Genomic DNA, 21466 nt, shown 5'->3' with positions numbered 1-21466 from the left:
GCTGTGGCAACACGGGATCCTTAACCCAACTCTGCCAGGCCGGGGATTGAACCTGTGTCCCAGGGCTTCCAAGACGCTGCCAATTGTGTTGCATCACAGGGGGAACTACTTTTTCCTTTTTTAAATGTCATGTTAATAAAAACTCAAATTTATAGATATTTTATCATAGCAATGTTGTATTCATAACAACATTTTAAATTCAATTCAGGATTATGGCTGGATTTCAAAGAGTTCTTAAAAATGAAGAGTTACTATAAATAGGTGATTCCTTTGTCATTTTACAAATTATTCTTAGAATATCAGATGAAATCAGATAAATTTTAAAGAAAACCACTCATATTTTTTGTTTTTAATTTCAGAGCTCCAGAGATTATATTGGGGTTGCCATTTTGTGAAGCCATAGACATGTGGTCATTGGGATGCGTGATTGCAGAATTATTCCTTGGATGGCCTCTCTACCCAGGAGCCTTGGAGTATGACCAGGTAAGTAGAATGTAAAGAAAAATAATAGACTTATAGGAAGGCATTCCCACAGTATACAATACATAGGAAACTTTTTTTGGAATAAAATAGCAAAACCTGAGACCTTACGGAATTTAAATTCAGGATCTCAAAAACAGTTTGATTTTTAAAGTGTTTTCATAAACAAAGCTATAATCCACAGGCCTGAAAGCCAGTTTTATAAAACTCTTGGTAGAATTTTTAAAATCGTTTTTATGCTATAGCTACATAAAGGGCTCGACTGTCCGTTTAAATAATAGCGCTTTGGGTGACAAACTTTGATGATGGATGAAATGTCAGCCTCTCCCAAGGAATAAAAGGCATCGTAACTCCTGATCTTGAACCAATAACCTCTCTTGGTCTTAGTACCTTAGTCACCTGAACCCTCTTTAGTATTTTAAGCTGTTTTGATTGTGCTAGAAGTCTAGCTTAACATTATTTAAATGACTCTCAGTAGAATCCAGCAAATCACCTCATTACACACTTTTCATGATAGTTTGCAGGTATGTTCATTGGTCTAAGTTGTTAGATAATATTGTTTGCTGTTTTCTTGGTTTTTAATATCCAGATTCTTTTTTTGGAGTAATTGTTATTCACTCTTATTTGAAAGAGTTTCATGGGCTCTTCCTTTTTAGAGAGATATATACTCAACTTATATTTTAGTGGAAAATGTTAGTCAGAATTAACAATGGTTACATAAATTTTGTCTGGCTTATATTTTTATTTAAATTATAAACTAACTTTTAAGCATGACAAAATAGGAAATAGAACATTTTAAAGCACACATGATGTAACTGTAACAAAATGCCTGATTTTTAGGGTACCGCTTTCTGTATTAAAAGGGATAGAAGAGGTAGTTAATTTGGTGACTTAAATTTGCTGAGACAACTCTAAAAGTTATTTAATATTATTAGATTTGATGTTATTGTTACGTTTACTCTTATCCTCTTCCAGTGTCTTTCCACCCATAAAGCTTCTCTTTGAAGCCATGTTTTTAAATACTCTCCTACCTTCCCTCTCCATGGTCAGCATACCTCTTAAAAGACTGTTTCTTTAAATATTTCCATACTTCCTATTCCTAGTTTCCTTCATCTTTTAACCCAACCATTAACTTTGATGATACTAGTTTTGAAAGAATTAGTGATCTAATCAGAGAGTCCCGTACTCTCTTAGCCGTGGGTACCTGTCAAATGCACTAATCATATCTTTGGCTTTGTGGACTATAGTTGATGACATGCATGGTACTATGGAGCGGGACACCATCTAGTGGCAATTCCAGGTCAATTTGCTATTGTGTTCTGGATTTGGGCTTTACAGTTCTAGTCTTGTACAACTTATGTTGCTACTGAAAAGGACCCTAAAGATTGTCTAGTTACTATCTCTTCCCATTTTATAAAGGAGAAAACTGAGGCTCAGGAAAATGACTTGTCAGAAGTCACAATAGTAATTTAAGACCAAGTCCTGATCAAAACACAGTTTTTCTAAAGTTTATTAAGATTTTTTTTTTTTTTTTTTTAACTGAGAGCAGGTGTGGAGTTCCCGTCGTGGCGCAGTGGTTAACGAATCCGACTAGGAACCATGAGGTTGCAGGTTCGATCCCTGGCCTTGCTCAGTGGGTTAAGGATCTGGCGTTGCCGTGAGCTGTGGTGCAGGTCGCAGATGCAGCTCGGATCCCACCTTGCTGTTACTGTGGCTCTGGCATAGGCTGGCGGCTACAGCTCTGATTCGACCCCAGCCTGGGAATCTCCATATGCCACGGGCATGGCCCCAGAAAAAGGCAAAAAGACAAAAAAAAATATAAAAAAATAAATAAACTGAGAGCAGGTGTTATCTGATCCAGATTAACAATATTACAATATATTCAGGATGTATATTACTCATATAGCATCACAGTTGGAGTTGTCAATTCAGTGTTTTAAAAGTTATCTTCTAAGATACGTGAATGGGAGCAGATAGAAGTGATGATGTATGTTTTGGTTCCAATCTTAGACTTATACGTAACACTCATTATCAAATCTAGTGCTTACTGAGTAGGTTTTGATACACGTCTTCTTTAAAGATAAGAGATGTCCCTTCTATTCCTTATTTTTAAAGTTTTTTTTTTAATCCTAAATTGTTTTTGGACTCTGAAATGCTTTTTTTTAATCTGTTAAAATGTTCATGTAGTGAGTTTTTTGGGTTTTTTTATTACTTTAGTCTATTAATGTTGAATTTCATAAATTTTCTTCAATTCCCTGGATTATGATCATCTAATTAGAATATGAAAGGGCCATCAGCAGGGTATGCCTCTCTCTATTGTTTCCTATTCTAGTCATCAGCTGCTGTGATATACTAGGATACCCACTTGAGGTATTGTGGCTATTTTATTTTTTAACTTATTATTTCCCTTACAGTGGGCAGTAGTATCATTACTAATTAATACTTACTCAGCTCTTTTTTGTGCCAGGAACAGTACTTAACACTTTAATTAACTCATTTAATGTTCACAGCAACCCTGTGAGGTTTTACAGATGAGGAAGCCAAGGTGGGGGGAAGTTTAATAATTTGCCCAAGAATCCAACACAGGCAATCTGAATCCAGAAACTATGCTATTAGCAGTAGGCCCCCTCATGGATAATGATATTTTGAAGGCAATAAAAGAGTCCAACTAAACCCTGCCCCAGTCTGCCCTGGCTCCCTGACACTGGCCCTCTTCCACATTCCACCTCCGCCCTTCCATTCACGGTCTGCTATTGCTTAGAGATCAAGAGAGTTTTCACCGGAGGTTTTTTTTTTTCTCCTCTTTTGGCTGTCCCATGGCTTATGGAATTCCTGGGCCAGGGATCAAATCCTAGCCACAGTTGTGACAACACTGGATCCTTTAACGTCTTTGCCAGACCAGGGATTGAACCTGTGTCCTAGCACTGCAGAGACACTGCTGATCCCACTGCACCATAGCAGAAACTCCGGTTTTTACAGCCTTTATATAGTTTTTAGATTTATCAACCTCCATTGATATTCTGTCTCCAGATTTGAGTTCTAGGGGAGGATCCAGCAGACCATGCTAGTTCTCCTGTGATAACATTTTATACAAATATTTATCTCTGAGAATGTATTTATACAAGGTAGTCATTCTTCTGTTTTGCTTTTATTAATAACAATTACATTGCTTTTAAACAAGAGGAATTTTTTTTTGTTTTGTTTTTGTTGTTGTTGTTGTTGTTGTTGTTTAATGGCATATGGCAGTTCCTAGACCAGGGATTGAATTTGAGCTGCATTTGCAACCTAAGTGGGATCCTTTAACCCACTGCAGTGGGCTGGGGAGTTAACCCGTGCTTCTGCAGCAACCCAAGCCACTGAAGTTAGGTTCTTAACCCACTATGCCACAGCAGGAACTCCAACAGGAGTGTTTTTATATTATAAATGTGTCAGTATTATTTAAAGAGTGGAATCCTCGCCTCCTGGGAGCAGTTTCTCAGGGCTACCTGAGATACTGTCTCCTGGGCTTAAACCCTAATTTTTCCCCAAATAAAACTTAACTCTCAATTTAAATAAAAATAAAAAGAGTGGAAGCTCAGCCAATTAATTTAGAAATTCAACACGAATACAAGAATTATATATTTTATATCTCTAGCAACAACTTCAAAATATTTTGATGAAGGAAAATGTGAGAAAAAGAGTGTGTGTGTGGCTGGGTCACTTTGCTGTACAGTGGAAAATTGGTAGAATACTATAAACCAACTATAATGGAAAAAATAAAAATATAAAAAAGTATACATTTAAAATTGGTAGAACAAAAAAAAAAAAAAAAGAAATAGACAAACCCACAATCATAATTAGAGGTTTAAGGCACATTTCTTTCAGTAATTGATAAAGTAGGTAGAAAAAAATCAGTAAGAATATAGAGGATTTGAACATGTGATTAACAAGTTGACCTAGTGATAGAGCACTACACTCAATACTACACACAAAACTGCTGAAGACATCTTTTCAAGTGCACATGGAACATTGACAGAAATGAAGACTTCCAGTGATGGGCGGACTCAAGATGGCTGAGGAGTAAGACATGATGCTCACCTTCTGAAAAACATAGCAAAAAAAACTATCTACATGTGGAATGATTCACACAGACTATTTACTGAACACTGGCAGAAGGCTTTAAGCCTCCAAAAAGTGCAAGAAACCCCTCACATAACTGGGTAGAACAACAACAAAAAAGAGCGGGAAAGAGAAGAGAGAAAAAAGGAATCAGGACATGACCAGCACTCCTGAGAGGAGCTGTGAAAGAGGAAAAGAAGCCGCATCCTGGGAGGCCATCTAACTGACTTGGGAGATCTGCCAAGATGGCGTGATCTCAAAGCCTCCTAGAAAAGTGCAGCAGCTGGAATGAGGAGGCAAAGCAAAGAGAGAGCTGTACAAACAATCAGTACCACCACCCCTGGACACCATAGCCTGAGATGCTCTGGCAGGGCCTGTATGATGAGACTCAGGCTCCAGAGATCAGTTCTGGAGAGAGGACTAAGGCTGGCTGTGAAGAGACAGCCTCAGGGGCTACGGAGCCATGTGCCATGGGCTGGGGAGTGGCATGCCACAGCCTAGGGATCCTGGGAGAAGGTATGGGCCCACAGAGAAGAAAGGTGTCATTGTTGGGGGAGGGCAAGAAGAGGAGCAGTGGGACTAGGCTGCACATGCCTGGGCTCTTAGGTGATGGGGTGTCTATTGTGCAGGCTACGGGCAGTGGGATGCCTCTCTCATGGGCTATGGGAGGTGGGGCCCCTCTTATGTAGGCTATGGGTGGTGGTGGCAAACCACTATAGCCATCTCAGACTCCAGAGGTGGGTGTGGCCTGCCACCACTAGGGAACCATGAACAGGCACCAACTGTGGCCCCAGTCACCTTGGGTCAGCACAGAGGAGGACAGTGCAACCAAGTGCCACCTGTTGTTGCTCTCACTCCCCTGGGAACACACATGCTCTGCTGCTGCCACTGCCAAACACTCTGGGCACTGCCTACACCTGCCTAAGGATCACTGCCACTTGCCAGGGCCCTGCAACTAGGAGCAACCTGTGCTACCTCCCTGTGGGTCCTTGGCACTGTCAAGGGCCCGGCAACCAGACACTGGCTACTAGCCCTGCCCATTGCTTCCATTTCCCTGGAAGCAGCCGGAGGCCATATACCAGCACACCCCATATTAAGGGGATAACAGCTTGCACACACTGAGGAAAGATACAGCAAACATCTAAACCAAAAGAAACCCTCACGCCAAAAAAAAAAAAAAAAAAAAAAAAAGGCCCTCACTAACTACTCAGGGATGCTCTTATATATAAATAGTCCTCTAAAGTAGTTGTTTTCCCTAAACTCACAGAATAAACAAACAAAATGAAGAAGCTCAGGAACCATTCCCAGTTAAAAGAACAGGAGAATTCACCTGAAGGAGCAAACAATGAAACAGACCTCTGCAGTCTAACAGACACTGAGTTCAGTAAGGAGATGGTGAAAATACTAAAGGAATTAAGAGTGAATGTGGGAGTTCCCGTCGTGGCGCAGTGGCTAACGAATCCGACTAGGAACCATGAGGTTGCGGGTTCGGTCCCTGCCCTTGCTTAGTGGGTTAACGATCCAGCGTTGCCGTGAGCTGTGGTGTAGGTTGCAGACGCGGCTCGGATCCCGCGTTGCTGTGGCTCTGGCGTAGGCTGGTGGCTACAGCTCCAATTCAACCCCTAGCCTGGGAACCTCCATATGCTGCGGGAGCGGCCCAAGAAATAGCAACAACAACAAAAAGACAAAAGACAAAAAAAAAAAAAAAAGACAAAAAAAAAAAAAAAGAGTGAATGTAAAGGAATTGAGTGGATATGAGCCATAATACAGATTACTTTAGAAAGGATCTAGAAAATATAAGGAGGAGCCAAGAAAAATTAACATTCATTTGCAAAGACATAAACTGAGTTAAAGTCACTGAAGAGCAGAATGGATAATGCAGAGGAGCAAATTAGTGACTGGCAGGATAGAATAATGGAAGTCACCCAATCAGGACAGCAGGCAGAAAACCAAATAAAAAACATGAAAGCAATGTAAGAGATCTATGGGACATAAAGTGGGCCAATCTACACATAATAGGGATTCCAGAAGGGGAAGAAAAAGAAAAGGGAATTGAAAATATATTTGAAGAAATTATGGCTTAAAACTTTCCAAATCTAAAGGAAACAGATATCAAGATACAGGAAGAACAGAGGGCTCCAAAGAAGTTGAACCCAAACAGGCCCACACCAAGACATATTATAATAAAGTGGCAAAAATTAAAGAGAGGATTCTAAAGGCAGCAAGAGAAAAAAATTATAAGGGAACCCCAATAAGGCTATCAGCCGATTTTTCTAAAGAAACACTATAGGCCAGAAGAGCGTGGCAAGTTCTTTTTTTATAATTTTTATTTTTTTCCATTATAGCTGATTACAGTGTTCTGTCAATTTTCTATTGCACAGCAAAGTGACTCAGTCATACACACGTGTACATTCTTTTTTCTCACATTGTCATGCTCCATCACAAGTGACCAGACACAGTTCCCAGTGCTATTACAGCAGGATCCCATTGCTTATCCATTCCAGAGGCAATAGTTTGCATCTGTTAACCCCAAATTCCCACGCCATCTCACTTCCTCCCCCTCCCCCTTGGTGGCCACAAGTCTGTTCTCCATGTCCATGATTTTCTTTTCTGTGAAAACGTTTCTTTATGCCATATATTAGATTCCAAATATAAGGGAAATCATATGTTATTTGTCTGTCTCTTTCTGACTTAACTTCACTTAGTATGAGAATCTCCAGTTCTATCCATGTTGCTGCAAATGGCATTATTTTGTTCTTTTTACGGCTGAGTAGTATTCCATTGTGTGTGTGTGTGTGTGTGTGTGTGTACACACCACATCTTCTAAGTCCAGTTGTCTGTCGATGGACATTTAGGTTGTTTCTATGTCTTGGCTATTGTGACTAGTGCTGCAATGAACATGTGGGTGCATATGTCTTTTTCAAGGAAAGTTTTGTCCAGATATATGCCCAAGAGTGGGGTTGGTAGGTCGTATGGTAGTTCTATGTATAGTTCCCAAGGTACCTCCATACTGTTTTCCATACTGGTGTACCAATTTACATTCCCACCAACAGTGCAGGAGGGTTCCCTTTTCTCCACACCCTCTGAACATTTGTTATTTGTGGACTTATTAATGATGGCCATTCTGACTGGTGTGAGGGGGTATCTCATAGTGGTTTTGGTTTGCGTATCTCTAATAATCAGTGATGTTGAGCATTTTTTCATGTATTTGTTGGCCATCTGTATATCTTCTTTGGAGAAATGTCTATTCAGGTCTTTTGCCCATTTTTTCCATTGGGTTGTTGGCTTTTTTGCTGTTGAGTTGTATAAGTTGCTCATATATTTTAGAGATTAAGCCCTGTCAGTTGCATCCTTTGAAACTGTTTTCTCCCATTCTGTAAGTTGTCTTTTTGGTTTTTTTATGGTTTCCTTTGCTGTGCAAAAGCTTGTCAATTTGATTAGGTCCCATTGGTTTATTTTTGCTCTTATTACTGTTGCTTTGGGAGACTGGCCTCAGAAGACATTTGTAAGGTTGATATCAGAGAATATTTTGCCTATGTTCTCTTCTAGGAGTTTGATGTTGTCTTGTCTTACATTTAAATCATTAAGCCATTTTGAGTTTATTTTTGTGCATGGTGTGAGGCTGTGTTCCAGTTTCATTGATTTACATGTGGCTGTCCAGTTTTTCCAGCACCACTTGCTGGAAAAAGTGTCTTTTCCCATTTTATATTCTTGCCTCCTTTGTTGAAGATTAATTGACTTTAGGTATCTGGGTTTATTTCTGGGTTCTCTATTCTGTTCCTTTGGTCCGTCTGTCTGTTTCGGTACTAGCACCACGCTGTCTTGATGACTGTGGCTTTGTAATATTGCCTGAAGTCTGGGAGAGTTATGCCTCCTGCTTGGTTTTTGTTCCTCAGGATTGCTTTGGCAATTCTGGGTCTTTTTTGTGGTTCCATATAAATTTTTGGATTGTTTGTTCTAGTTCTGTGAAAAATGTCATGGGTAATTTGATAGGGATTGCATTGCATCTGTAGATTGCTTTGGGTAGTATGGACATTTTTACAATATTAATTTGTCCAATCCAGGAGCATGGGATATCTTTCCATTTCTTTGCATCCTCTTTAATTAACTTGATTAATGTTTTATAGTTCTCAGCATATGAGTCTTTGATCTCCTTGGTCAGGTTTATTCCCAGGTATTTGATTTTTGGGGTACAATTTTAAAAGGTATTGTATTTTTGTATTCCTTTTCTAATATTTCATTGTTAGTATATAGAAATGTGACTCGTTTCTGAATGTTAATCTTATATCCTGCTACTTTGCTGAATTCGTTGATCAGTTCAAGTAGTTTTGAGGTTGAGTCCTTAGGGTTTTCTGCATATAGTGTCATGTCATCTGCATACAATGACAATTTTACCTCTTCTCTTCCAATTTGGATACCTTTTATTTCTTTATTTTCTTTATTTCTTTGTTTCTATTTGTTTTATTTGTCTGATTGCTATGGCTAGGACTTCCAATACCATGTTGAATGAAAGTGGTGAGAATGGGCATCCTTGTCTTGCTCCAGATTTTAGTGGGAAGGCTTTCAGCTTTTCTCCATTGAGTATTATATTGGCTGTGGGTTTGTCATAAATGGCTTTTATTATGTTAAGGTGTGTTCCCTTTATACCCACTTTGATAAGAGTTTTTACCATGAATGGATGTTGGATTTTGTCAAATGCTTTTTCTGCATCTATTGAGATGATCATTGGTTTTTGACTTTTCTTTGGTTAATGTGGTGTGTAACATTGATTGATTTGCATATGTTGAACCATCCTTGTGAACATGGCATGAATCCCAGTTGGTCATGGTGTATGATCTTTTTATTTATTTTTTTATTTCTATTTTTTTGTCTTTTTGCCATTTCTTGGGCCGCTCCCGTGGCATATGGAGATTCCCAGGCTAGGGGTCTAATCAGAACTGTAGCTGCCAGCCTACGCCAGAGCCACAGCAACTCGGGATCCGAGCCACGTCTGCGACCTACACCACAGCTAATGGCAACGTTGGATCATCAACCCACTGAGCAAGGGCAGGGATCGAACCTGCAACCTCATGGTTCCTAGTCGGATTCATTAACCACTGGTGCGCCACGACGGGAACTCCATATAATCTTTTTATATGTTGTTGGATTTGGTTGGCTAAAATTTTGTTGATAATTTTTGCATCTATATTCATCAGAGATACTGACCTATAGTTTTCTTTTTTGGTAGTATCTTTGTCTGGTTTTGGTATTAGGGTGATGGTGCTGTCATAGAATGTCTTTGGGGGTGTTCCTTCATCTTCAACCTTTTGGAAAAGTTTAAGGAGGATGGGTATAAGTTCCTCTTTGTATGTTTGGTAGAATTTGCTTGCGAAGCCATCTGGTCCTGGACTTTTGTTTGTAGGGAGTGTGTTTATTACATATTCAATTTCCTTTCAAGCAGTCCGTCTGTTCAGTTGATCTGTTTCTTCTTGATTTTTCTTCTTGATAGCCTGGGAACCTCCATATGCCACGGGTGCAGCCCTAAAAAGACAAAAAACAAAAATTAGAAAAAAAATAAAAAGGTGCCACAAGAGAACTCCCTAAGTTCTTTTGTCTGTTCTGATTCTAACTTGCTACTCAGAATTTCTGCTCACTCTTAACTCAGATTTTGTTAACATGGCCATCAAATCTAGCTCTACATTATAACCCTTCAGCTCATCCTCCAACAGTATTTAGAATTTCATAGTTCATATTTCTGACAATGTGATTTTTTTTAGTCTTAATTCTAGTTGAGGTTTGAAGGCAAATGTATGAATTTTTTTCTTAATTATTTATTTATTTTTTTGAGGTCTTTTTAGGACCGCACCCATGGCACATGGAGGTTCTCGGGTTGAATTGGAGCTGTAGCCACCAGCCTATGCCACAGCCACCACAATGTCAGATCCAAGCTGTGTCTGTGACCTACACCATAGCTCATAGCAACGCTGGATCAGATTTGTTTCTACTGAGCCATGACAGGAACTCATGAATTGTTTTTGAGTCAGGTCCTTAACCTTCATCTGTTGGGGACAGGGGAAGCATATAGATGGAACAGATTCTCTTTAAATGACTGGCAGGCATCCTGACCAAAAATAAACTTGCAACTTCATTTGCCACTTCATTTTTTTTTTTTTTTTTCAGTGCCATCCCAATGTCTTGGGTACATTAATTGCTCTAATGTGCCCTTTTAGCCCTTTGTTTTCTTCTTCATAATGGCACTTCTAGTTTAATTGCTATTATGTGCTTCAGTATTTTTCTGTTCTACTGAATTAATGCTGTTTGAAGTTTGGCACCGTATTTTATTCTTCTGTAGATATTTAGCATCTGACGCATAATGATGCTCTGTGTATGTTGAAGTTGAGTTGTTGAATGCCTTTCCTGCCATCTGAGGCACCCAGGTCCTAAGCTCTTAGTACTTTTCATTTTCTGTTTCCATAAAACAAGGAAGTCAGGTACTTGGGGGATGTGGGGTGAGGGGAAGACATTGTACTTTAATGAAATGAAACTAATTTGTAAGATGGAGATTTTAGTTATTTCATGTAAAATTGGGGGACGCATGGTCTTAATGGGCAACTGACAAGTAAAAATGTAATTGTATATAGTGTTATAAATCATTAAAATTTTTACCTTCTAGGTACGAAGGTAGCATGGAAGATAATTGCCTCTTTTTTTCCCTTATTTTTTAAAAAATTTTTATTGGCATATAGTTGATTTATAATGTTCTCTGTTTTGGATGATTAGGCATACTTTACAGAGGAGAATTCCTTTTTTGTCTTTTTAGGGCCACACCCATGGCATATGAAGTTCCCAGGCTATGGGTCAAATCGAAGGCGTAGGTGCCAGCTTATGCCATAGCCACAGTGACTTGGGATCTGAGCCATGTCTGCAACCTACGCTACAGCTCATGGCAATGCCGTGTCTTTAACCCACTGAGCTAGCCCAGGGATTGAACCTGCATTCTCATGGATACTAGCTGGGTTTGTTACCACTGAGCCAGATTGGGAACCCCCATAGGAGAATTTCTTAAACTGGGTCTTAAAGAAGGAACAGAAAAAGTTTGTCATGTAGATTTGGTGAAGTGGCAGAGAAGGGAGTGAGGAGGGAGGAGGACAGGGACATTGGTAAGTAGGAGTTGAGAGCAAACAAGAAAGAGAAACTAGCCTAGGCAAAGTTTAGCTTGGTGCTAGATGGGGCTGGATTCAGGAGTATAAAGAGCTGGAAAGAGATAAAGCTGGAGGGCCCCTCTGCCATGATTAGAGATTTGGAATCCATTGTGTAGGCAGTAAAGTAGTTTTACGCAGGGGGAGTAAAAGTAAGATTTTCATTTTAGCAAAATGGCTGTTAGCAATTTCTTGTTCTTAGCAATATGAATAATGAATTGGGGGTGAGTGGATGGGGTCCTTAGGCAGAAGGCACTTGGACTGATTAGGAGGACTGTGAGATTGTATAGCTCATAACTGAAGAAAACCTCAAAGAGCGATGGAGAGAGTGACAGTTATGAAAAATACTAATGTGGTAAAATGGTTAGGGTTTTAGATGTTGGGAGGAGGGTGATGAGGGAATGGGACTTGTCTGACATAAATTTCAGGTATCTGATGTGGGCAGTCGGTTGGTGGTAGTGTTCACCAAAGCGGGGAATGCATGAGGATTAACAGTTTTAAGGGAAAATCTGTTTAGGGTATGTTCACTTTGAGGTTCCTAAAGGCCTGCCAGATGGAGAGTTTCAGTAAGCAGTTGGAGCTACAGCTCTAGAGCTAGAGATAAATATTTATATACAGAAACAGAGATAAAACTGTGGGCACTTGGACCTTGTAGAGGGAAAGAAGACAGTTAAAATTCTGGAATGCAGTGCCATGCAACAAATGGAGGAAGGCATTCAAAGTCTAGAAAGTAGGAAGAGAACTAGAAAAAAATGAGGTGGAAATGGACGTTATAAGTCAATAGAGTTTTTAAGTAAGACGATAATGGCCAATAGTGTCAAAGAAAGATAAGGATTTAATATGTGACTATTATTGTGTCAGTTATTAACAGGATATTACTTATCTTAGTACCATATTGTAAGAGTAACAGTAAAATTCTTTCTTTTTTTCTTTTTTTTCTTTTTTTTTTCTTTTTTTGGCATATGGAGGTTCCCAGGCTAGGGGTCTAATCAGAGCTACAGCTGCTTGCCTACAACACAGCCATAGCAATGTCACAGCAACACTGGATCTGAGCTGTGTCTGTGACCTACACCACCGCTCACGGCAGTGCTAGATCCTTAACCCACTGAGCAAGGCCAGGGATCGAACCCTCAACCTCATGATTCCTGGTTGGAATCGTTTCCATTGTGCCATGATGGGAACTTCCAATAGTAAAATTCTTACTGTTGTGTGTTGAAGTTAGAATGGAGTTAAAATATAGGCCACTATTTTAAGACTTTCAACTGAGTAAGAAAGTCATTTAAAATAGTTAAAGGAGTTGGGTATTATTTTTTGTTTTTAGGCTGGAAGATACTAAACATACTTGTAGATTGAGGGCAAAGATCTCATAGAGAGAAAAGAATAGATCATGCAGAAGAAGATGGACTGATTGTCTCTGAGGTTTAAAAAAGAACACTGGGAGTTCCTTTGTGATGCAGCAATTCATGGATCCAGCATTGTCACTGCAGCAGCTTGGGTCACTGCTGTGGCACAGGTTCCACCCCTGACTTGGGAACTCCACATGCCACGGGTGCCACACAACCCCCCGCCCCCAAGAAAAGAAAGAAACATTGTGTTCGCAAACGCAGTTTAAAGGAGTCAGTCCTCTGTTTATTCCTTGTGCTTCGGAGTTATTGAGTTGGGGAATGTATGAGGGCCAGCTGTATATATATACCAGGCTCTATCAGGGGTGTACATGAAAGGAAACAAAAAGTTCTTCCTTTCATGAAACATATTCTGCTGCAGGATGGAGTAAGAAAAAAAGGATGTAAATGTACAGAATATCAGATGGTAAAAAGAACAGCAGAAAAAATTCAACAGAGTATGGAGAGAGAGAGGTACCAAGGAGGGGAGAGCTTGTCCTGGGGGAAGAATGTTCAGCCAGTCATATGAATGCCAATGATGTAGACACGTCCCATCCACTGCTCCCGTAGTCCTACTTCACCACCTTAAGTCAGCTTGTCATTAAGTCAAGCAACTTGTCAAAATTTTCTGCATAAATTTCTTCAGTGGTTTCCCACTATTACCTCTTGGAATAAAAAGAGTAACTGTTTTATAATTTATTTTTTAGATTCGATACATTTCTCAGACTCAAGGATTACCAGGAGAACAGTTGTTAAATGTGGGCACAAAATCCACAAGATTTTTTTGCAGAGAAACAGATATCTCTCATTCTGGTTGGAGATTAAAGGTAATTCGTTTAAAAAAAATCCAGGGCATGGATAATACCCTCTGTGCCTGTTTTTATTTTATTGCATTCTTTCTTATTTTGAAATATTGTTTTTGACCCTCTTACCCTCAAGGAGGAGCGTCCTTTCTGAATACCTTAGGCTCATTCTCTAACCTGGCAACACAGTTATTAACTTAAAAATCTTATGTTTATCATTTTGTGTTGTATATCTCTCTTACACAGTTCTACATTTATTAAGCTTTATAGGACAGGGATTAACCACTTACTGCATAACCCAAGTACCTAATTTATTCCTATGATCAGTAAATCCTTAATGATTAACTTTATAATTATAATTTTGTTAAGGAGTTTATTACATATGTAATTATTTATTTATTTATTTTTACTTTTTAGGGCTGTGCCAGTGGCATATGGAGGTTCCCATGCTAGGGGTCCAGTTGGAGCTACAGCTGCTGGCCTACACCACAGCCAGTGCAACACCAGATCTGAGCTGCACCTGCGACCTACACCACAGCTCACGGCAATGCCAGATCGTCAACCCACTGAGTGAGGCCAAGGATCGAACCTGCAACCTCATGAATCCTAGTCAGATTCGTTTCCACTGTGCTATGACGGGAACTCTCATATGTAATATTTTTTTACCTGAACCAAGTTCTTCTCATTTTTTGTGTACTTGTAAAAAATTGTTGTTTTGGAAGTTCCTGGGCCAGGGATCAAACCCATGCTACCAGCAGCAACCAAAGCCACAGAAGTGACAGCACTGGCTCCTTAACCTCTTGAGCCACCAGAGAACTCCAGTGATTTACATTTTTGATAGTTGTTCTTTTGAAACTCCTACTCACCTTAGAATGTTCAATATATTAGACTAAATGTGGCAGGCTAAAGAAATAAAGAATTTATAGGAGTTTCCGTAGTGGCACAGTGGTTAACGAATCCGACTAGGAACCATGAGGTTGCGGGTTCGATCCCTGGCCTTGCTCAGTGGGTTAAGGATCTGGCGTTGCCGTGAGCTGTGGTGTAGGTCGTAGACACGGCTCGGATCCCGTGTTGCTGTGGCTCTGGTGTAGGCCAGCGGCTACAGCTCCGATTTGATCCCTAGACTGGGAACCTCCATATGCTGCGGGAAGTGGCCCTAGAAAAGGCAAAAAGACACACACACACACACACACACACACACACACACAAAATCTCTAAAGAAAGAATTTATAAATGGTGGGTAATAAAATATTATTTTCCCTCTTTATTCTTCAATAAGACACTGGAAGAACATGAGACAGAGACAGGAATGAAGTCTAAAGAAGCCAGAAAGTACATATTCAGCAGTCTGGATGATATAGTGCATGTGAGTACCACAGTCACACTTGTCAATCTTAGATGCTTATGCTGGTCAACTTGAATGCCAAAGTGCCACAAGACGTTAATCATTTTCTAAGTGATGGAGTGATTGCTGTTTTTAAGCTTTGTTGTTGTTGTTTTTAAACAAAATTATTTCTAAGGTTTCAGGAACTAAATTGCATTTGTCTTTATCAAATATTTAATTTACATTATCTCATTCTTTAGTAAAAAGTATTTTCTGTAAAAGGGAAAACCCTAGCAGACATGTTTCTTTTACTTATCTTGGTAGAAGTGGATTTGTTTAGTTACAAAATTTTTTTCCTGCTTTGAATGCTCTTTGATACCTCAAAATATTTTTGATAATTTGTTAAATTCAATTATTCTTTCTTATTTCAAAATAATTGTAGTTCTTTATTCTTTCCCGTGTGGTAGTTTGTTTTGTTTTTTAACTGTGAGACTTTAGCATATGCTACATTGTATGGCTTATTTTTCTTAAACAACTTGAATTTCTGATTTTGTAGGTGAACACAGTGATGGATTTAGAAGGAAGTGATCTTTTGGCTGAGAAAGCTGATAGACGAGAATTTGTTAGTCTGTTGAAAAAAATGTTGCTGATTGATGCAGATTTAAGAATTACTCCAATTGAGACTTTGAACCATCCTTTTGTTAACATGAAACATCTTCTAGATTTTCCTCATAGCAACCAGTAAGTTACTTTAAAATCTTTTAAAATGATCCTGGAGAAATGATAATGTTAAATCTATAGAAAACCAGTGTGTTAGAAAAATGATTCAGTTTCTTCACTAAATATAAATAAACTGAGTCAAAAGAGGTTAAGCCAACTTGACCAAGTTCACATAGGTTAGTAAGTTGCAGAATAAAATTAGAATGCAAGTCTAAATCACATTTCAATGTTCTTTTTCCAAAATAGCAGACTGAGTGACTGAATGATGTTTTCTTTACATGACATTCCTACCTTAATGACCAGGCATATTTGTAGTTAGAGGAAGTGTTAACAGCTTTTCTTTCTTCAAATTTGAGTCCTGCAAAAAACCTCCATTTTCTGTTTCTCTTCACACCATTTACTTTCCCCTCTGCATTGTGAAAGGAAAGGCGGTTTTTTTATGGGTTAGTAGAGAAGAAGGTATACCCAAAATGCCAAGGCCTCAGAAGTGCTACCTTAAGTAAATCTTAACCCCTGGTCCTCTTTTTTATAGGCTGAAGAGAGTAAAGTAAAGCACTTAAAACGGCTTCTTTTAGTATTTTTAAAAGGCTGAATGAAGGAGATAAAGGAACAACCTGATACTCATTATTGTGAATTACTTTTAAAATTAATACTTTTATAAAGTCCAACTCCCCTTCACATCCCTAACACTTAAAAATGTCTAATGGCCTCTGTGTATAAGCACTTTGAAAATAGTGGGATAACCACATGCATGGTGCCATTAATTTAGGGATATGGAGATAGAGAAATTTAGAAAAAAGTATTAGAAGTCATAAAATTATAGTATGCTAACCAGAAAGCTCTCACTATTGTTTTACTGTCTTGAAAAAATATTTCAGATATAAGTATATACTCTAACTTGCTTTAAAATCTGATGTTATTCTTACAGAATTTCCTAGTAGAAATAGTGTTGGAAATAAGCAGATTAAGTGCACACCATAGACTTTTTTCCTTTTGGAAATAATTTTTCATTTTAAACTACTGTAAACATTTGAAAAATAGTATCACAATTACCTTTCACTTTTTCTCTTGCAGTGTAAAGTCCTGTTTTCATATTATGGATATCTGCAAGTCCCATCCAAATTCATGTGACACAAATAATCACAATAAAACGTCACTTTTAAGACCAGTTGCTCCAAGCAGTGCTGCTAATCTGACAGCAAATTTCACTAAAATTGGCACATTAAGAAGTCAGGTAAGAACTTAAGAGTATTTGATAATTTATAATCCTTTTTTTTTTTTTTAAAGTGATTGCTCATTTTGCTTTTAAAGTGTGCAGAAGTTTCCATGTCAGCAATTAAAAGTTACAGTGCTGATGAAGTCTTACTATGGCTATTCTATTAAATTTCTAATGTTTCAGGGTAGCAATTGGAACATACCTACTCAAATCCTTTTTTTTTTTTCTTTCATTCTTTTGGTATGATCTACTCTCCTGTGTCTCAACTCCACAGAAAGTAGACTTTGGCAAAATCAATTTCTGGGTCCATTTTTATCACAGAATTAAGATTTCATGAAATGCATTTGAATTCTACTTATAAAGCATGTGTATAACAATGGGAAGGCTGCTCTGTATAATGAATGCCATGTACCTCAATTGTTTCAGGCGTTAACCACATCTGCTCATTCAGTTGTGCACCATGGAATTCCTCTGCAGGCCGGAACTGCTCACTTTGGTTGTGGTGATGCTTTTCAGCAGACACTGATTATCTGTCCCCCAGCTCTTCAAGGTATTCTTTTATGTAAATTACTCTTTGAATCTAGGCATCTATTCATTAAATACACTGCATGAATTTTGCTTCATTTAGTGCCATCTTTGAATTTAATTTAAGCTGGTCAGTAGCCTTTAGACCAGTGATACTCTTTTCTTGACTGGAGCTCCATTGTAGTCATCATTAACAAAATGGATCATGTGACAGTTGTATTTCCTATAGAGTCCAGCATGAAAAAAAAATACCTTAGTAGAAACTAATAAACCTGGAAACTGCCCTATACTGGGTATAACTGCTTCAGATGCTTAGATAAGTACTTATTGTCTGCATATCCTCACTAGACAGACATTGCAGTGACCGGAGAGCTCAGTTCTTTAAATTTTGGTCAAAGGATTTCTGTCCTAAAATGTCATAGTCTTGTTCTACCCATAGCTTAATTTTGTTTTGTTTTTTCCTAAAGATTGGTTTTGATCAGATTGTCCTTATTTAGGTAAAAATGTCAGCTCAAATCTTCAAGTGAAATGGACAACAGAATACCTTTGAAGAGGCCATAAATTCTCAAACTGGGGAACTTCTTAGTGCTAAAAGAGTGATAGTGGTCAACCTTGAGACTAGAATAACTAGAATAAAGCCCTCTTTCCCATATGCTTTCCTAGCATTTTGTCCTTGCTAGCTAGGCTTTAACATTTGGTCGTGTCTTAAATCAGGATGTTGATTTCAAATGGACCTTAAATAACTCTTTGACGTGTGGTGGTGATGCTGTGTAGTGTAAGTGAGAGTGCTCAGTGCTAAGTCAGGATACCTGGGGTCTAGTTCTGTTTCTGCTATTTGCATCGCTATTTCAGACAAGTGTATTAATCTATTTCAGCCATAGTCAACGAAAACAGACCGAATAGATACGGTCTTGATCATTTTCATCTCTAATATTTTTAGATTCTGAAGGTTATTTGAAATTTTTATTTGATTTAAGGATGTGACCAACTTTTTAAAGTATTTATTTCAGTATCCCCCACAGTGTCTAACACAGCACCAAGAATATGTTTGTTGACTTGCTTGACTTGTAATGAGAGGTATGAAAACCTGGCACCTCTTTAGCCACTTCAGTTCTACCAGGGTAGCTTTGGTCTGTTACCTTGACAGTGACCCATGGACAATCTTTTCTGTGTACCAAAATCAGTAACTTGATTGAGCAGCATTCTTAAAACATTCAATGAGATTTTTATGTGGCTTATAATTAATAAAAGGTTAGTAACCTTTCTGTTCATATGTTAACAACAACTGCGAGTGGTTCATAACAAAGATAACAATTAAAAGGAGATATTTTTTATCAAATGACTTAGTAACTCATTAAGTGTCAAGAAGAGTAGTTTTAGAATTAATAGAAAAGCGAAATATTTTTATTGAGCTAACAGGTGTAGTTGCAGCCACAGGCAGGCTCTATAATATGTTGTCTCATTGTTTCTTATTTTAGTATAGTGTTTGCTTAGAAACGAAAGTGTCCCCTCCAGTCTACTTTGGCGTCTCTGTAGAAAGTCCCAGTATTGGTCTTCTTACCCTTTATGTCATGGTGTGTCAATCCATGTGCCAAATGTTGAAGAAACATTTTAAAATGATTATTGGGGAGTTCCTGTCATGGCTCAGCAGTAACAAACCTGACTAGAATCCGTAAGGACACAGGTTCAGTCCCTGGCCTCGCTTAGTGGTTTAAGAATCTGGCATTGCTGTGAGCTGCAATGATTTAGGTCGCAGATGCTGCTCAGATCTGATGGTGCTGTGGCTGTGGCGTAGGTGGGCAGCTGCAGCTCCAGTTCAGCCTCTAGTCTGGGAACTTCCATATGCCGCAGGTACAGCCCTAAAAAGACAAAAAAAGAAAAAACCCAAAACAAATGAAATGATTATTGGGTAGCAGTTATGGTACTATTAGAGTTTGTATTTTTAGTCTGTTGTCTTTCACTTAAAAATTTTTACTTTGAAGCTACAGTGTCATATTCATCATGAATTGCATGTATTTTAGATACTATAGATATAATATGTAGGTATAAGTGTTTAGATGCCACAGCCCTCATATTGCACCATTTTTAAGTATAAAAGACTTCAACAAGCTTTTACTTAACAAACTTGAGTATAGGTTGTATATACTAAACAAGCACTTGACATTATTTGGCAATCTGAAAAGCTAGTTATTCATCCTTTCCGGATGAAAACTTCTATTTTAGAATCAAATGCATTCTAGCAAAATTTTCCTCATTGTACTAGAACTGTCTTTTTTTTTTTTTAAGGTCCACACTCGTGGCATATGGAAGTTCCCGGGCTAGAGGTCCAATCAGAGCCGTAGCTGCCGGCCTACTGCAAAAGCCACAATGCTTTACTCTCTTAAAGTTTAATACCATAAAACTTAATATTTGCAAGGTGCTTTTGCAATATATGATGCAGATATAGTAACAGAATTAACATTGTTAATGACCCTGCTTTCTAATTTTCCTAGAGGGCAAGCAAAATGGAACATGCTTGTCCTAGAGTTCCAGCAGCTCCCTACTAGAAATAATACTAGATTAAACCACATTGATCAAAGCTTAGTCGTATCATCATATTAGGCAGAAAAGGTTTTTTTTGTTTTTTTGTTTTTTTTGTCTTTTTGCCTTTTCTAGGGCTGCTCCCACGGCACATGGAGGTTCCCAGGCTAGGGGTCGAATTGGAGCTGTAGTCACCAGCCTACGCCATAGCAACAGCAACATGGCATCCGAGCCACTTCTGTGACCTACACCACAGCTCACAGCAACTCCAGATCCTTAACCCACTTTGCCAGGCCAGGGATCGAACCCTCAACCTCATGGTTCCTAGTGGGATTCTTTTCTGCTATGCCATGACGGGAACTCCTCCATGTCTTTTATCAGTGACAGAACTATTTGAAAGAGAAAATAAAGCTACAGTAGCAAGCTTTAAGAGGCATGGGAAGTTTCAAAAACAATAAACGATTCAACTCTATGCATTTTAAAATGGTAGAACGTGTAGCTTTATAATAATTTTTAGAATGATGTACCACAAGGTAGATAAAGTATCTCAATTTTCCAGTAGACTGCTTTGTTAGAATTAGGAAAATTTATGCAGGGAATTTTTTTCCATAATTCATAAATTTAAAAGTTGTATACATTAATTCATTGAAAAGTTTTTTCTTTTATTTGAGAATTATTCTTTTTCTGTTTTCATAGGTATTCCTGCAACACATGGTAAACCCACTAGTTATTCCATAAGGGTGGATAATACAGTTCCCCTTGTAACTCAGGCCCCAGCCGTGCAGCCACTACAGATTCGACCTGGAGTTCTTTCTCAGGTTGGTAATAATGCACCATATTGGCATATGTGCTGCCCAGACCCCCATACTCAAGTAGAGGCCCTAATCTGCTGGTAGTATATTAGCTTGTGCTCTTGGAAACAGTGAAAATGACCTGGATGGGAATTTGATCCTTATAGGTTATTGACTTTAACTTTCATAATTATTAGATTATTGTTATTTTATTTTTTATTTTAAGCTGTAGTAATGATGAGTTACTTGTAACTTACTAGTTTTTCTTTTGTTTCGTTTTGCTCCAGCAGACCTGGTCTGGTAGAACACAGCAGATGCTGGTGCCTGCCTGGCAACAGGTAACACCTATGGCTCCTGCCACTACTACATTAGCTTCTGAGGGTGTGGCTGGTTCACAAAGGCTCGGAGACTGGGGGTAAGTTAAAAACA

The 21466-nt window shown here is 38.6% G+C and overlaps 1 protein-coding gene across 10 annotated transcripts in view; it reads left to right on the top strand.

Annotated features, from left to right (window-relative positions):
- Positions 1 to 21466, top strand: part of HIPK3 (homeodomain interacting protein kinase 3) — a 105802-nt gene that overhangs the window by 75876 nt on the left and 8460 nt on the right. For 5 of the 10 annotated variants that reach the window (XM_021083205.1, XM_003122898.6, XM_021083206.1 and 2 more), the window contains 8 exons: positions 360 to 483; positions 13846 to 13965; positions 15221 to 15307; positions 15822 to 16006; positions 17060 to 17219; positions 17628 to 17751; positions 20943 to 21064; positions 21328 to 21452. In XM_021083205.1, the coding sequence (XP_020938864.1) occupies positions 360 to 483; positions 13846 to 13965; positions 15221 to 15307; positions 15822 to 16006; positions 17060 to 17219; positions 17628 to 17751; positions 20943 to 21064; positions 21328 to 21452 (1047 nt within the window). Of the gene's footprint in view, positions 1 to 359; positions 484 to 13845; positions 13966 to 15220; positions 15308 to 15821; positions 16007 to 17059; positions 17220 to 17627; positions 17752 to 20942; positions 21065 to 21324; positions 21453 to 21466 lie in introns of all 10 variants that reach the window. The other 5 variants (XM_005661033.3, XM_005661035.3, XM_021083204.1 and 2 more) reach the window with 1 other exon arrangement.

Source organism: Sus scrofa, chromosome 2 (assembly GCF_000003025.6).
Source record: "Sus scrofa isolate TJ Tabasco breed Duroc chromosome 2, Sscrofa11.1, whole genome shotgun sequence".
Lineage (NCBI taxonomy): Eukaryota > Metazoa > Chordata > Mammalia > Artiodactyla > Suidae > Sus > Sus scrofa.
The sequence above is the reverse complement of the archived record's forward strand: the minus strand, read 5'-3'. Positions and strand labels throughout refer to the sequence as shown.